The sequence below is a fragment of the Orcinus orca genome, chromosome 2, assembly GCF_937001465.1.
Source record: "Orcinus orca chromosome 2, mOrcOrc1.1, whole genome shotgun sequence".
Lineage (NCBI taxonomy): Eukaryota > Metazoa > Chordata > Mammalia > Artiodactyla > Delphinidae > Orcinus > Orcinus orca.
In genome coordinates this window covers 84,815,150-84,831,949 of record NC_064560.1, presented here as the reverse complement: position 1 = coordinate 84,831,949, position 16,800 = coordinate 84,815,150, and the positions used below count along the sequence as shown (strand labels likewise).

The window sequence follows — 16,800 nt, the reverse complement described above, 5'->3', positions numbered from 1 at the left end:
CATTGAAGGAGACTGGCAGCTGATTGAGGACCCAGGGGCCTGTGGATGCTGGAGAATGAAGGAGGCAGGGAGGTGTATCCAACGTGCTTTCCTCTGCTGCTTTCCCTTTGCCAATGCTGTGTCCTCCACTTGGAGGGCCGTTCTGGCACTTTTTATTTAAGCTCCTGGTCATCCTTCAAGATTCACCTTGAGTGGCTCCTTCTCTGAGAGGGCTTCTCTGCCTCTAATTGTTACTTAGGACCCTCTCCTTCCTCATGGACCTTATTCTGTAATTTTTTGTGTCCCTCTTTGTCTCAAGAGCAGGGAAGAGTCTGATTTAGCTCTGTATCCTGGGCACTTAAAACATACAAGAGGCTCAGTAAATGTTAAGTATTAAGTGCTGCAGTGATGAGCAGTGTACGATGGGGCTGGGGCGGGGGTAAGTAGGTCAGACAATCTGGGCCAGGCCCAGATGAGCACAGGAAATACCAAGAACTTGGAAGCTGGTGTTCCCGACAGGACTCCCCGGAATGGACTACAGTTCCCAGAAGGCTGAGAAGTGGACTGCAACTCCCAGAAGTCTGCGCAGTCGCGGAGGCTGCCAGCGACTGTAGTAGCGTTGCGTGCCAGTCAGAATCTGTGGGAGGGGCGACCGAGGTATCGCGATATTTTGGGGGCTGCTCCGAGACGCGTCTGACGCGGGTGAGGAGTCTGGGGGGCCCTCTGGAGGCTGGTTTCACGCGGTGGGGCCGGAGGGAGGCTGGAAAAGCTTCATTCGCGATTTTGGGTCTGTGGCTCTGTGTGTGACCTCAGTGTGTGTGTGTGTGTGTGTGTGTGTGTGTGTGTCTGTTCTCTCCCTCCTATCGGTGCCCGAGAAGCTTTGCTGCGGGTCTGCGGCTGTGTGTGTGTGTGTGTGTGTGTGTGTGTGTGTCTGTTCTCTCCCTCCTATCGGTGCCCGAGAAGCTTTGCTGCGGGTCTGCGGCTGTGTGTGTGTGTGTGTGTGTGTGTGTGTGTGTGTCTGTTCTCTCCCTCCTATCGGTGCCCGAGAAGCTTTGCTGCGGGTCTGCGGCTGTGTGTGTGTGTGTGTGTGTGTGTGTGTGTGTGTAGGGCCTGTGGAACCTGTGGGGCCGGAGCGCTATGGACCCCTTCCCGTCTCCATCCTGAAGTGGAGCATTTATATATATATATACACGCTCCCATCCCGGCTTTGTACTGCTCTGCAATTAACTAGTACTATTTAATCTAGTTTGAAAGTTGGTCCTATCGGTTACCCACACTTAACCTTTTGCCTTAAAGAAACAAAAACAAAATCCATGAGCCTGCCTCCAGAAAGGAATGGGGATGGCCCAAAGTACAAACTGTATTTTACAAGTTGGTAAAATAGAAAAAGGAAAGCCCTGGGATATTGCAGTTGTCCCCTGGCTCCACCTAAAAGTGCCGAATGGCATTAAAAATGAAAGTGAGGCCAAATTTTGTCAGAGAAAAACTTCGTGCTGTACTTTGAAGTGTTGGAGGCCTGTGCCAGGTAATAGGCAGGGGAGATTCCCAAGCTGGGGAAGTGGTGGGTATCTTGGGGCAGGAGTTTTCCACATCTCTCCAAGTGACTGAGAGATGGCAGTTCTCAGTCACTCCCTCACTAGTAGTCACTGCGTGTGTATGTAATATGTATCTATATATCCCCAACATGTGGCCTTGAGGAGGGGTGCCTAATGGGATTCGAGGAGTAGCAGACTCTGGAAGCATGCCTGCTTCTGGTTTGAGAGAAAAGCAGTCTTTTTGTTTGTTTGTTTGTTTGTTTTTAATTTTCTTGGCTGCAGTGGCAGCACATGGGATCTTAGCTCCCCAGCCAGGGATCAAACCTGAGCCCCTTGCATTCGAAGCTCGGCGTCTTAACCACTGGCCCGCCAGAGACGTCCTGAGAGAAGAGCAGTCTTAGCAGAATGTCAAGACCTTGAGCTCTCCCTGAAGAGTTCCTTGCCTTTCCTTGGAGGAAGGGGTTTAAAGTGCCCCTGTGGCCACGTGACTCCTTTTAATGACTGGGTTTGGGGGAAGAGTACCGCTATGGGGAACTATAGGTGTTTCATTATTACTGGGGCAGAGTTGTATTGACTGGTGGGAGATGAGGCCAGAGCAGACTCTTGGGGCCAGTAATAGGAACTTTGACGTCAGGCTAAAGGATTCAAGCTCTTAATGGATCCTGGATCCCTGCCCACCCACCCAAATTTGGTTCTGCTTTTTCCTAGGCCCCAGTTCCTCATCATTCCTGTGCTGTGCTGGGCTCATACCCCATCTGGCTTTTTTTTTAGCCCTGGTCCTGCCCTGGCTGCACACCTGCCCATATTGTGACTGGCAAGTATTCCTGAAACTTTTACTTAACTCTGTCCTAACTAAACTCATCAGAGAAGGAGACTTACATATCACAAGTCTGCCACAGCTGAGGCTCTTTACTCTGTCTGGCCTTGTCTTTCTAAAGGACAGAGAAACTGTCATTTTTCTGGCTGTGACTGTGCATGTGGCTACCTGCATGGCTAGTGCCCTGGGAGCTTGAGGCTCAGTAATCACAGCCTTCAGCCCTATAACCTCTCTGCCTGCCAACTCTTTCTGCTGCTCAGGAGTTCCTATGAGTAGAGCAGAGCTCAGGAAAATGAGGTGCTGTCTACAGCTACCTTGGCTGTGCAAATAGATGGTTCTAACAGGGACTGGGTAGAGTAATAGACTTACTGGTTTGGGATTTGATCTATTTTTGAGAGTAAACATAAAGAACTGCTGGGACTTCCCTGGAGGTGCAGTGGATATGGCTCCGTGCTCCCAATGCAGGGGGCCTGGGTTCAATCCTTGGTCAGGGAACTAGATCCCACATGCATGCCACAACTAAGAGTTCACTTGCCACAACTAAGGAGCCCACGTGCTGCAATTAAGGAGCCCGCCTGCTGCAACTAAGACCCAGTGCAACCAAATAAATAAATATTTTTTTAAAAAGGGACTTCCCTGGTGGTCCAGTGGCTAAGACTCTGTGCTCCCAATGCAGTGGACCCAGGTTCTGTCCCTGGTCAGAGAACTAAGGTCCCGTATGCCACGTTGCATGGCCAAAAAAAAAAAAAAGAATTAAAGGGCTTCCCTGGTGGCACAGTGGTTGAGAGTCCGCTTGCTGATGCAGGGGACACGGGTTCGTGCCCCGGTCCGGGCAGATCCCACATGCTGCGGAGCGGCTGGGCCCGTGAGCCATGGCTGCTGAGCCTGCGCGTCCAGAACCTGTGCTCCACAGCGGGAGAGGCCACAACAGTGAGAGGCCCGCGTACCACCAAAAAAAGAATTAAAAATAAATAAATAAATACATGTTAAAAAAAAAAAAGAACTCCTGCCAACTGTCACCCTACATGGGACTGTCAGATTGAACTGATTTGACCTTGCTTTCAGATGTTGGTTAAATTTTCCACTTTCTCATCCTCAAGTACATATCCCCCCCACACCCGCCTTCTAGAAAGATAGGTAGGCTTTGGTCCTTAACAAAGATCGCTCAGCAGGCTAAGTAGTAAATCTTGGGCTGTACCACCTGCTGTGGGATAGCAGCTGAAGTCACCAGCATGGATTCCTGCCCCAAGTTTAACTGATTGCTTTCAGTAACCTATTCCCTAGGAATGATATCAATTTGATGTGGAGGAGGTTTTATTTTATTTTTTTTAATTTTTAAATTTTTGGGTTTTTTTTTTTTTGTTGCACTGCGCAGCTTGTGGGATCTTAGTTCCCTGACCAGGGGTTGAACCTGGGCGCTCGGCAATGAGAGGGCCAAGTCCTAACCACTGGACCACCGGGGAGTTCCCTGGAGGAGGTTTTAAATTCAGCTTCTGGTTTTGCAGGAATCTCCATGTCCTTGCACCAGTTGGCTGGGGTAGGACAGGGTCCAGGTTTGGGATTTGGCAGGCGGGTTTCCCTGGAGAGTGCAGAATGTGCCTCTATCGCCTACTGTGGGTGCTCACTCGCACACTGATTAGTTCTGGGAAGCTGGCTGATAGGCCCTCTAGACCTTGTCAGTTGTTAACAGGGCTCTCGAGGCCCTAGAGTAGACTCAGTTCTGCTCTGGGCAAGCATGGCCCTGGCTGAGGCCCTGACGTAGAGGTTGAGATCGCTGGCAAATGGAACTTTGGGGGAAGTTCTGTTCTAGGGAACTGGCCTGTGCTTAACGCCTGTTGAGAAGGGTCTGGGCCGCTCGGAGACCCTTCCAGGTAGAAGTGGAATAATAGACCCAAACATGATCCTCAGCTCATGTGGTTATGTGCCTGAGTCTTGAAGGCAAAAAATGGGCAAAGAGACCCTAAGGAGCCAAGGGGCCTGTGGAGTGAAGAGGGAGCCCTTATGGGTGTGCAGCCACATAGATAGCCATTGGGTGACTCACTGGACTTCCTCCTCGGGGTCTGCCTTGGTCTCCCTTCCCCTTGTTGATTCTACCCTTTTTGAGTACATCTCCCAGGACCCCTTGTAGAGAGAGTCCCTTACCTCTGTCTTTCATGCATTGACTCAGAAGTTTTCTGATGGAAGGAGCTTCAGAGATCACCTGGTCCTATCTTTGCATTTTTCAGATGAAGAGACATGTCCAGGGAGGGAATGACCCTGAGCCAAGGTCACATACCAGGTCAGGAGCACAACCATGGCCAGGGCCCAGGGCTCCTGATTCATAGCCCAGGCTTCTGTTCTCTGCCCCCCTCTACTTCAGAGGGTACAGTTTATTACTTATTCGGCAGATGTTCAGGACCTACTACAGGCCCGATACCCGTCTGGCAGTTGGTGTTTAGACCAGGTCGCACATTCAGGGAGCTTGCTGGGGGTGTTGGTGGTCATGGGAAAGTGGAGAGGGAAAGGCAAGGAAACCAATGTACAGATTGAATCAGTGATCGCCAAAAAGGTGCATCCCAGAGAATGACCCATCTCAAGTGATTTCAGGTGTGACTCTTGTCTTCTCAATTCATGCACAGATCCCCTAAAGGCAGCGGCTGTCTCTTCCCCAATTTCTTTGCCAGTGCTAGATGTAGTTGGTCCTTGATAATTGTTGCTGATGGAGTATGTTTTGCTGGCCCAGTCTGCCAGAATGTAGGTTTTGATGTGTTCATCAGCCATATTATGAACACTCACTTCTAGCAACATCTGAGGGCCAGAGGAAGAAACCAAGCAGCTAGTCTCACGGGGTGGCCTTTATCCTTTTTATGCTTGTCTCTTCTCGGCCTTGGATTTGTAGGGTGGTGCCTGATCCACAGGGAGGGACAGAGGGGCAAATCTCTCAGCTCCCTGGAGCACCCAAACCCCTTTGTTGCATAGGGTTCTACCCCACAGGCATCCCTGGAACCTACCCTGCCCTGCCACTCTCTTCAGCCAGCCTAGCCCACTGCAGTGGCTCCTTTGTCTGCCCCCTCCAGTCTCTTCACCACCAAGGCCCCCTCCACACTTCTCACCAGCACCGTCTTTCTAAAGTGAAAACGCACCATAGCCCTCACTGCTCTTGACACTTAGTCCTTGACCTGATTTTACAGCCTTACCTCCTGCCCGCCCCACTGCCCCCCACTTCCATCACGCTTTAGCCTCACTGCTAAGCTGCTTTCTGTTCCCCAGACCTGCCACCCTCCTTCAGGCCTCTTCACCTCTGCAAGATTGCTTCTTCTTGCAAAGTTATTTTCTTGCTTCTCTGAAAAACTTCCTCGTCCTGCAGGACTCAACCTGAATGTTATTTTTTTGGTCTCTGACTTACTCAGACACTAACTCCTAGGCAGCACAGCCTCATGACACTGGCCGCATTACATTGTGACTGACCCACGTGGGATGAGCGTGTCTGACCTTCTTATCACACTGTGTGCTCCCAGAAGCTGGGACTGTTGACCCCTCAGGAACCCTAGCATCTGGCCCAGGGTCTAATACAGGGTGCTCAATACATTTTGGTTGAATGTATGAATGAAGCAGGCACCCCCTGTTCTGCTTTTAGATCCTAAATCCTGGCAGAGCTTTATGGAGCCCAGTTCTGGCAGGCTCCCAGGACTCGAAGCCACCAGACCGCACATGGAACCCAGGGCCACGTGTTCAGCTGCTGCACCCTTGGTGAAGAGACCGTTCCGTGTTCTTGTTGGTGTCACTGGGAGTGTTGCAGCCCTGAAGTTGCCTCTTCTGGTGTCAAGGCTTTTGGACATTCCTGGCGTGAGTATGCTTACTAGACAGCCTCGGGCATTGGAGGGCTGATGCTCTGGGGCCAGCCTGTTTTTGTGCAGTGCACAGGGTTTTCTTTTTCTTAATCATGGTGTTTGTGGAAGTCCTCTGTGTGCATTGGTATGTGGGGGACGTGGAGACAGAGACCAGTGTGACAGTATAACCAGGAGCTAGATTAGGTAGTAGACAGAGAGTGAGGGGAGACTGCGAAGGGAACGCTGTGGTGAACGGAGGTGTTGGGTTCCCAAACATTTGCTTTGAATTCCCTGAAGTCCTAGCATGAGAGAAGAGCTGGCTGGAGAAGTGTGGCAAGTTCTCAGCGCCCCCTGGGTGCCTTGTGCTCCCTGCCTCTGCTTTCACCCCATTCTGGACATTGTGGCTCTGTCCTCCCTCCTTGTTAGACACCATGGGTGTCCTGTCAGTCCAAATGCACTGGAACCTTAGGGGCTCCCCGCTGCCCGCAGCTCTGGTTTCAAACTCTGCTCCTTCAGGTGTTCAGAGATGCCCAGGGGCCACCACAGTGTGTTGGAGGTGGGGGGCTTAGCCCCCTGCCTTTGGTCAGATCACCTCAACTTTGATCAGTTTTATATGTAGGGGTTCTGGGGCATATTCTTTTGCGGGAAAATTTCAAGGCTTTAAAAAATGTGAAAGCCAGCTGGTGATAACCCCACTTCTTCGTTTGGTAACCTAGGCCCTTCACTGGTCTGCCACTCTCCAGCTATCCCACGCTCCACCCTGATGGCCTTTGCTTTGGCCCAGCCCCTTCCAGGCTGTGCTGCCCTGCCTACTTTTCCCTGCCTTTTCAAATTCTCCACAAACACTTCATGTAAAAGCCTTCCTGGCCTGCCTCAGGCCTGCCTCAGCCCATGTGGTTTTGCTCCCTTCCTTTTTTTTTTTTTTTTTTTTGGTGATTGTTTTATTGTTTTTTGGCTGCGAGGCATGTGGGATTTTAGCTCCCCGACCAGGGATCGAACTGTGTACCCCCTGCACTGGAAGGCAAAGTCTTAACCACTGGACCACCAGGGAAGTCCCTGCTCCCTTCCTTTTAAAACTCATTTGATATATTAAAGAAAAGCTAGAAGTAAAGTGGTAAAAGCAGGTTTTATTCAGAAAAACTGTTGCAATAGGGGAAAATAGATCTCAGTATAGAACTGGGTTTAATTCTGAATACAACAAGGAAAAGTGGAGATTTGTAGCCAAGGTGCAGTGTGTGTGTGTGTGTGTGTGTGTGTGTGTGCGTGTGTGCGTGTGTGTGTGTGCGCGCGCGCGCGCGCGCGCGTGTGTGTGTGTGTGTGTGTGTGTGTGTGTGTGTGAGTGGATGGAAAATTACTAAGACGAAACATCAGGGGTAAGGGAGATTTTAGCAAAACTGTCCTGACCGGATTCTTGCTGAAGGCAGCCCAGGGTGATCTGGGGGCTGTTGGGGGATGAGGAGCCTGATGAGATATCCAGGCTGATCACATATGGAGCGTAGGGGATTCTGGCTAAACCAACTTAGCAGGAATCTTGTTCTGGAGGACGAAACCCAAAGACGGGCCTAGTTGAAAAAGTGGCTCCAAGGAGCCTGACTAAAGTTTGGTTAAGAAGAGAATCTTGACCAAGCTGTGGAACCATAGGTTAGCTTTGACACTGCCTGTGTTGTCAGACACTAGTTTTGTGGAGTGTTAAGCCGTTGAGGCCCAGGATGTGCTTTTTTCCTTGCTTGATACAAACATAGCACCTAACTCAGGGTGGCGCAGGCGGGTGTACCCTAAGTGTCCAGCAGGGAGCAGTGCTCACTTGCAGATGACTGTGTCGGGAGTCACAGGCAAGGGCGGGAAAGCTGCTTTTTTTTTTTTTCCAACTTTCCACAAACTTATACCCAGAAAGTCACCCCCTTACCCCACCCTCCAGGCAGCCAGGGATGCCAGTCAGGCCAGAAGAGGGAAGGGAGGAGAGTGTTGTGGCTGCTCTGAGGCTGGGCACTGGTGCTTTGGGGCAGTAACCCCTTCGGCCTGCCCCCGCCTCGTGTGCCCAGAACCGTTGGTAGGAGCTGGCCAGCTAGAGCCTTGAGGGCGGGAAGCCTGGAAGCGTTGCTGCAGCAACAGCCTCTGCCACCGCCCTCTGGGGAGGGAGGGAACCATGCAGTTCCCTTTTCCCATAGCCCCAGAGCAAGTGAATTTCCGGACTTGGGGTAAGTGGGGGCAGGGAGTCCTATCCCAGGAAACAGATGAGCAGCCTCCGAGCAGAGGGAAATGGCAGCTCCACCGCTTCCTGCCATCCCACACAGCCAGCATTTATGCGGGTGTGAGGAAAGGGTTGCCTGAAGCAGGGAGGCTCTCCAGCCTACCCTAGGCCTTTTAGTCCAGCCTCTGTGGGGGACAGGCCACATGTGGAATGGGACTTGGCTGTCCGTCTCTGGCTGGAGTTGAAGCTGAAGGTCAGGCAGTCAGAAGGGCAGTGACAAGGAGAGAGGACTGTCTGACTTAGCCTCTAGGAGCCTGCCTTTCTCATTTTAAAATAAAGATGATGGCTGCCACCCATCCCCTCGGGAATGTTTGCAAGGCTGGGGGAGGGGGACACAGATGAAACTGCCATCTTGTGCCCACAACTAGGCGCAGCTCCTGGCACACGGAAGCGCTTAACACTGTTTGTTTCCTGTCCGTCCCCCTCTCCTTTTCCCTTGTTGTCCTGTCCTTTGGGGCAGCCACACGTGGTGTGGGGTGTTGGGGTTGGTAGACGGCCCGTGTGGGAAGAGCCATGGAGCCACCGTCCATCCGCTTATGTGGAGGGGCCCGCACCCCTCTCATCCTGCGGGTAGACAGCTCTCCAGAGAGCCTGGATTTGCTCAGTGGAGTCCTTGTGAGGTGTTGGTAACCAAAGGGGGAATCCCTGCTTGCCTTGTGTTGGCCCCAGGGGGGTGGCCTTTCCCCTGGCTCTTCCCCACACTCCCTGATGGTACTGATCTCCCCAGTGCCCCCCTCTGGGTCACCTCCAAGAGTAGTCTTTGTCCCTTGGAGCAGTCCTTCTCAGCTCTTTGCCTAAGTCATGGATTCACATGCTTGAGGCTTTGCTGAGCTCCTTTAGGGATCCCTAGATTTTGACTAGCAAACGAGCAGCTGGGATATGGGCGGCAGGGAGCTGGGTGATTCTACAGACCTGGCTCAGGATTACTCCTGACCCACCAGTGTGTTGAGGCTTCCCAGGAGGACCATTGACCTGGAGCCAGACCAAGGAGACTATGGGGGAGTGATGGGGAGGGGTAGATTTGGTTTTCTGCCTCAGTCACCAGCAGCTGGAGAGAGTGGCCACCAGCAAAGAAGCCTTGGAGGCTTTGTGTGAGGTGGGAGGAGCTGGACAGTGGGGGCCAGCCCTCCCTCAAAAGAGGCGTTGCACATAGAGGATTTCTCACGCTGGGACTCTGGGCAAGTCAGGTCTTTTTTATGGCCTCAGTTTTCTTATCCCTGCAATAAAGTGGGGGCCAGGTACCCAAATGATGCATCTCCAAGGCCTCTTCTGGCATGAGTGGTAGAAGATTCTAGATGTGAGGACAAAAAGCACTAGGACCAAAGGCAGCCTGAGAGAAGGTCCTGGGGTGTAGGAGCTGTGGCTGTTTTGCAGTTCTGTGATCGTCATGTAATTGAGTGGCACTTACGTCTGAGCAGTTAGCTTAGTCAGTTTCTGCCCTTTGGTTGGTACCCTCCTCACTATGGAGGAGAAAACAGAACACCTCTCTAGCTTTTGCTGGGTAGGTGTCAGCAGGACTGAGAGCCAGAAGAGGATTTCTAAAAGTGGAAAAAATCTCCCACCCAGGGAGTTGGCAGGCCTTGGCCTTAGAAAAGGCTGTTTCCAGAATGCCTGTGAGGACATTCAGGACTGTTAAGGGTGCAGGAAGAGGGCCCTGCTCGTATGCAGAATGAAGTAAATTCTGCTTTTCCGGAGGACTGTTGTGGCAATATCTAGAGAAAGCAAAAATGGTCACAGCCCTTGCTTCACCCATAGGATTGAACCCTATAGGGCAGGAGTCCCCAACTCCGGGGCCATGGACCGATACTGGTCTGCGGCCTGTTAGGAACCGGGCCGCACAGCAGGAGGTGAGCGGCGGGCGACTGAGCAGAGCTTCATCTGCCTGCCTCTCCCCATCGCTCGAATTACTGCCTGAGCCATCCCCCCGCCCCCCCGCCCCGTGGAAAAATTGTCTTCCATGAAACCAGTCCCTGGTGCCAAAAAAGGTTGGGGACCGCCGCTATAGGGTACAAAAGTTCACCAAATGTACAAGCATGTTCATTTTAGCACTGTTTATAATTTTAAAAGAAAACTGAAACAAACAAAATATCCAACAATAGAGCTGTGGTGCAGTTGTGGTTCAGCCTCTTGATGGATTCGGAGGCAGCAGTTCAGAAGAATGGGTGGATCTTGTGTGCTGATATGGGACAGTCCTCAAGATATAAGTGAAATGAGCAAGGTGCTGAAGTTAGTAAGTGTGGCCCACAGGCCAAATTCTTGTTGTCTGTTTTTGTATGGCCTACGAACCATACATATGTAAACTATTTACATTTTTAAATGGTTGAAAAAAATCAAAAGAAGATTATTTTGTGCCATATAAAATTATATAAAATTCAGGTTTCAGTGTCTGTAACATTTTATTGGAACACATCCATACCCATTCATTTAAGTATTGCCTATGGCTACAGTCTTGCTACTATAGAGTAGAGTAGTTGTGACAAAGCCTAAAATAGTATCTGGCCCTTTATAGAAAAGGTTTGCCAACTGCTGGCATATAGTATGATTCCTTTTGTGTGTTCACGTATCAAAGTTACTGCCTGTGGTCCTCCCCCTGGAGGTGGTTACCCTTGTGGAGAGATGGAGGCAGGAAGGGAGATTTGCATTTTGTGTCATTCTGTTCAGTTTTGATTTTCTAACCTCTCTGTGTACTTATTTTGTTTCATTTTTTAATTTTTTATTTATTTTTAAATAAATTTATTTATTTATTTTTGGCTGCGTTGGGTCTTCGTTGCTGTGCATGGGCTTTCTCTAGTTGTGGCGAGCGAGGGCTACTCTTCGTTGCGGTGTGTAGGCTTCTCACTGCGGTGGCTTCTCTTGTTGTGGAGCACGGGCTCTAGGCGCATGGGCTTCAGTAGTTGTGGCACACGGGCCTAGTTGCTCTGTGGCATGTGGGATCTTCCCGGACCATGTCCCCTTCACTGGCAGGTGGATTCTTAACCACTGCGCCACCAGGGAGGTCCCCTTATTTTATTTTATTTTATTTTTTAAAGTCAGTGGGGCTTTTAGTAGGGATATCATGGAATGTTCTTTGTAATTTTATGCTTTTTTTTTTTTTTTTAATAATGCTCATTGAGGAAAGGAGAGCAGGAGAAACATGGCCTGATTTGAGGTTTTTCTTTCTTTCCAGGCAGGGGCCACCTGCCTGCTCTGTGTTCCTGCTGTGGAAACTAATCTACTCAGCAGTAGCACTCTGAGGCATTTTTCTGGACCTGCACTGGCTTGGCTAGCCCCATCCTTCCCTGGCTTGCTCCCCCAGGGAGTGACCTCTGCAGGCCACTGGTTGGAGGCAGCCAGCCCTGGGCCAAGGGCTCTTGCACCCAGGGTCCTTCCCTGCTACTCCCGAATAGCGTCCCTATGGAGAGCCTCTGCAGTCTGCTTCTCTAGTTTCATTCTTTAGAAATTTCTCTAGTTGGGGAGGGATTAGCAGCTATGCCCTGCTTGAATGGCAGGATGGGCCATGCGACTAGAATACCAGCTCCCCCAGGAGGCCGGTTTGGAGGCAGAGGACAGAACGGCAGAGCCTGCTGGGAAAGGACAAGGGTCACAGTAGGGCTGGGAGGTGCAGCGAGCTGGAGGGGCCCCTGGAGGCCCTGTGGTCCAGATGGCTCATGGCTCCGGAGGAGAAACCAGGCCAGAGAGGAAGAATTTGCCAGAGATTCCCCCAGCCAGTGGGCTGGCGGAACTGGGGCTCAAGGCCAGTTTCCTGACTACCATCAGCAAGTGGACTTGAGCTCAGATTATGGGCATTCTCTACTCCACCTAAACACGGCCATGAGGCTGAGAAGCCCCAGGCAGTTGTGGACTCCTGCCTGGTCTGTCTTGCTTTATAGTCAGGGGTCATGTATACCCCACCCACTTGTTAGACACACTGAGCCCTTACCAGCTCTGGCTCCCATGTGTGTAGTAGGCTCAGTAAATGTTTGTCAAGTGGAGACATCATTGTGAGCCATTGGGACACCCACTCAGCCAACCGGAACTCCCTCAGGGATTTGTTAATGAGGCCACCTCCTCCACAGCTTCCCCCCACCCCAACCCCATGTGCTGACGGCACCCAGAGTCCTTTTTTCTAGAGTATGCCCACCACCCCCATGCTCAGAGTCATGCCAGCTTCTTGGCTGGCCCCCAGGCCCCAGGCACTACCAGTGTCAACACTGGGAGGCCCAATGTCGGGGTCTTCTGCTGTGTGTGTCAGCCCAGAGGACTAAGCCACTAAAACTCTGGGTTCCTTGCCTTGTGCCGGGTTAAGTCATAGCCGGTGTTTCCTCTTTAGAGTCCTCATCAGTCTCCTGTGGAGCCATCATCACATGCCCTACTAGAAACACCTGCTCTTTTCTAGCCACTGAGCTGGGGGTTCCAGCTGGGGCTCTTCTTTCCTTGTATGTGCCAGAGCTGTGCTATCTAACACGGTAGCCACTAGCCACATTCAAATTTAAATTTAAATTATTAAAATTAAATAAAACCAAAAGTTCAGTTCCTTTGTCACACCAACCACACCTCAAGTGCTCAATAGCAACATGTGGCTAGAGGCTGCCATACTGGACAGCACAGGTGTGACATGTTTCCTTCACTGCAGAGAGTTCTATTGGATGATTCTGTAGAGTAGTGGTTCTCAACTGGGGCAGTTTTGCCTCCTAGGGAACACTGGACAATGTCATTTGGTTGTCATACTTGAGGAGAGGGTGCTACTGGCTCATGGTTGTAATGGATAGAGGCCAGAGATGAGGTTGGAGGTGGACATTCAAGCCATGGGATTTATCTCATCCTGTGGCTGTGAAAGTGCTTCTCCACAGATCCCTTTGATATCTGCCTCAGAAGCAGCCTGGGCCAGACCAGGGGCCTAAAAGTAAAAATGGAAGTATTGCCCCAAATTCTGTTTTCCATTTCCCCTCCCTGACTCCCCAGGAGCCCCAGATGGGATTGCTGATGTATTTTCAACAGAGAAAGGAACACCACACTTGCCAACTGGTTTCAGGAAGAAATCTCTATAAATGCTAAGCAAAATGCAGGCAGCTTATGTAATAGGGTCTGGCCAAGCCTTGGTCACATCACACAGAAGTTCAGGTTAAAAATATTAAGACATAAAAACTGTTGGCCAGGGTCTCGCCAGGGGGCCAAGCACAGAGCTGCCTTTCAGGAACTCTGATGTGTGTGAGAGATTGTTTTAATGTCCAGCCCGGCTTCTACGATGACCCAGGAGGGTGTAAGAGAAAGCCAAGGAGGGTTCCTGTCCTCAGGAGTTTTCTGCTCTGCCAAGACTCCTTAGCATTTGCTGAGGGAAAGGTCAGGGTGAATGAGTGACTAGTCCAAGTTATTTAGTATCTCAGAAGGTAACACAACATGCCTTCTTTTTTTTAATGTGTGCCAACCCAGGGCCTAGCTCTTGGCTCCCAGGACCTTTTTACAGAGTGAATGAAAATGAAAGAACAAAGCCCACAGGACTGAAGAATCAGATCAAGTGACATACTTCTAAAACCAGAAAAACTAGCCTGGGCCTGCCAGACAACACTGGGGTCAGGGTCACTGCCAAGGAGAGGTGGCTGCTTGATAGGGGTCAAGGGAGGGACATTGGGAAGGATGGGCTTATTACATACTCTTCACATCACTCTTTAGGAAAGACATTGACCCCAAGAAGCTCCCTAACAATGACAGTGTAACCTGGGAGGGTAGCCAGAGACAGATAGATTGAGAGACTAGGGGAAGATCTTAAGGGGAAGATCTCAAGCTGCAGCTATGGACCAGGGTGGGAGGCCTACTTGGACCCCTGGTTGGAATTCCCCAGGAGCCAGGGGGAGACTGTGAGGGGGATGCAGAGGGAAGGAAAAGGTAGAGCTGAGAGGGAGGAGGGAGCCCCTGAACAGGGCCATCACCAAACTGGGAATGTTTCTGAAGGCTGGCCCTAGGCACAATCCTCACTTTGAGAACTGGCAGGCCGTTTGGGAGTTGGGGAGAGTAGGGGAACTTGATCTTCAGGAAGCAGCTTTCCAAATTTCAGAATAGAGAGAGGATGAACTGGGGTGATCTTAAGTGGCAAATTGTTCAGGATGGTCAGGAAGCTCTTAGAAATGAAAGAAAGTAGTCCTCTTAAGGAAAAGAAGGCAGTGACCAGAAACTGATATGGCTACCTGGGAAGCCATCTGTTGAAGGAGACTGGAAAGCAGTTAAATGGAAAGGAGGACATATAACCAAAGATAAAGGTAGAATATGGTCCAGAGGTCACCAGAGTGAGCTGAAGCCTGCAGTGAAACTCAGAACGACCAAGAGGGCTCTTACCTATATTTAGAAAAAGAGCAATGGAACAATGCCTGGTCCTGGAGGCCAATGGTATAACATTAGTGGGGGGACAGAAAGAAATGGCAGGGACTCTTGAGTCCACTTGGCTTCCATTTTTTTCTTTTGAGTTTGAAAAAGGACCAATGGTGGCAGAAGAGACTTGAACCCAAGTTGGGTGATTCATCTCCTGAACTTGGCAAGTTCTGTCCTGGGGTGCTGAGGTTGTGGTTGGTGACCTACAGGATGTGTGGGAAACAGCAGAGGGGCTAGAGGCTGGAGATGACTAATGTCCATTTATCAAAAAGGCGGAAGAGGTAGGCTCCACAAATTAGAAAAAGCTTGTGAGCCCTTAGAAAAGCACTTAGAAAATGGTTGTTACTGGAGTTTGATTGGGCTCACTGGGGAAAAGCCATATCAATTTTATTTTATTTTATTTTGGATATTAGAGTATTTTTGGATTTGGTGAGGGCTTTGATGGAATCTTAGGACATCCCCCTGGACCACCTGGTAATGTTATCAGCATGTTTATAATCAGGGAAAGATCCTACTTGGAAAGGGTTCATTCTTGATACTTTCCCACCCCAGCCCCCCAACCTGTGAACCTTGGTGAAGGGCTCTGCTCTTGACCTTGTCCTTTTCATCATTTGGATTTGTGTCTTGGGGCTACTGATGGTGGTACTGGCTGAGAACAGGCCAGGAGGAACAGGATTGAAATTTTTGGAGCTCTTTACATAGACTGAGCAAACACTGGGCCAACTCTGGAAAGGTGGAATTCACCAGGGAAATGTGAGGGGCTACATTTGGGAAAGTAACAACGCAAGTACAGTTTGGGGCTTGTGGTTTAGTAGCAACATGGGTGAAAAGAACTTGTGAGGTTTTGCTGATTGCAAACCCCATATACTTCAGTAGGAGGATGTGGCTTCCAGGAGAGCTGATGTGGGCTCAGGCTCCATTGATTTACACTTGGTGGATGCCAGGGACATGAGACTTCAGGTTCCCTGAGCCTAACAGGTTGCCACCTTCTCAGAGCTCTGTAGGCAGAAGAGATGGCTCCTACCTCTGAGTTCTTCAGTTTGGGGAAATTTCATTTTATTTCTTTTGTAATTTTCACCCCTCTATTTTTCTGTTCTCCCTTTCAGGAACTCATTATTAGTCAGATTTTGGACCTCTTGAGTTGGTCTTCTGATCTCATCTTTTTTTTTTTTTTTTTTTTTGGACTGTGCCATGCGGCATGTGGGATCTTAGTTCCCCAACCAGGGATCAAACCCTTGCCCCCTTCAGTGGAATCGTGGACTCTTAACCATTGGACCACCTCATCTTTTTTAATAGTATTATCCATCTCTTTATCTTTCTCTTCTACTTTTTGGAAAATTTCTTCTAAACTTATATTGAATTTTTTATTTGACTATTTATAATTTTAATTTCCAAGAGTTCCTTTTTGTTCCTGGAATGTTCATTAAAAAAAAAAAAAATCTGATCCTGTCTGATCTAATCTGATCTGTTAATGCTTCCTTCCACTTCCATATCTTATGTATTGATATATCTTAACTGCTGGGTTTTTGTTTATGTTTTTGCCCTCTTCTCTTTGTTCTGGTGATTCATACCTTTAAAAAAGTCCCTTTACTTTTATTTCAGTGGGCTTTTGAGAGGGAGTAGAGTTTAATCCACTTTATTTAACTGAAAGTTTATTCTTTTATTTAAGTTTTATATATCTTTTTGTCTTAAATGTGTCTTTTCAGACACATTTTGATGTGATTGATGGATCTTAAAACATCCAGTATGAGAGTCTGAATTTTGATCAGGGAGTTTAGCCAATTATATAATTATTATAATTGCTATTCTATTAGGACTTCTTCCATCTTATTTAATGCTTTCTGCTTATCATGTGTTCTCTCTGCTTTTTTTTTTTTTCCTTTCCCTATCCTTTATTGTGTAGATTGAATTTTCTTCTGCTGGTTCGAAAGTTATATATTCTTCTTCTTGTGGTTAGTTCTAACTTACTATGCCCTACACCTTACGTCATTACTGTCTTGTGTCTTAAGAGTCTCAGCACCATCCTGCCTTTCACTGCTCTCCCTGTGCTCGTCCTGTGACATCTTC

General features: G+C 49.5%; 1 protein-coding gene across 5 annotated transcripts in view; it reads left to right on the top strand.

Annotated features, from left to right (window-relative positions):
• Window positions 1-1,006: 1,006 nt before the first annotated feature.
• The window catches only part of PPCDC (phosphopantothenoylcysteine decarboxylase), an 82,936-nt gene continuing 67,142 nt past the window's right edge, over window positions 1,007-16,800 (top strand). For 4 of the 5 annotated variants that reach the window (XR_007475283.1, XR_007475284.1, XR_004486771.2 and 1 more), the window contains exon 1: window positions 5,948-6,156. Coding sequence is in view for 2 of the 5 variants with exons in the window: in XM_004276321.3 (XP_004276369.1) it covers window positions 5,971-6,156 (186 nt within the window). In the remaining 3 variants the exon portion in view is untranslated. Of the gene's footprint in view, window positions 1,505-5,947; window positions 6,157-16,800 lie in introns of those variants that run through there. The other variant, XM_049705383.1, reaches the window with a different exon arrangement.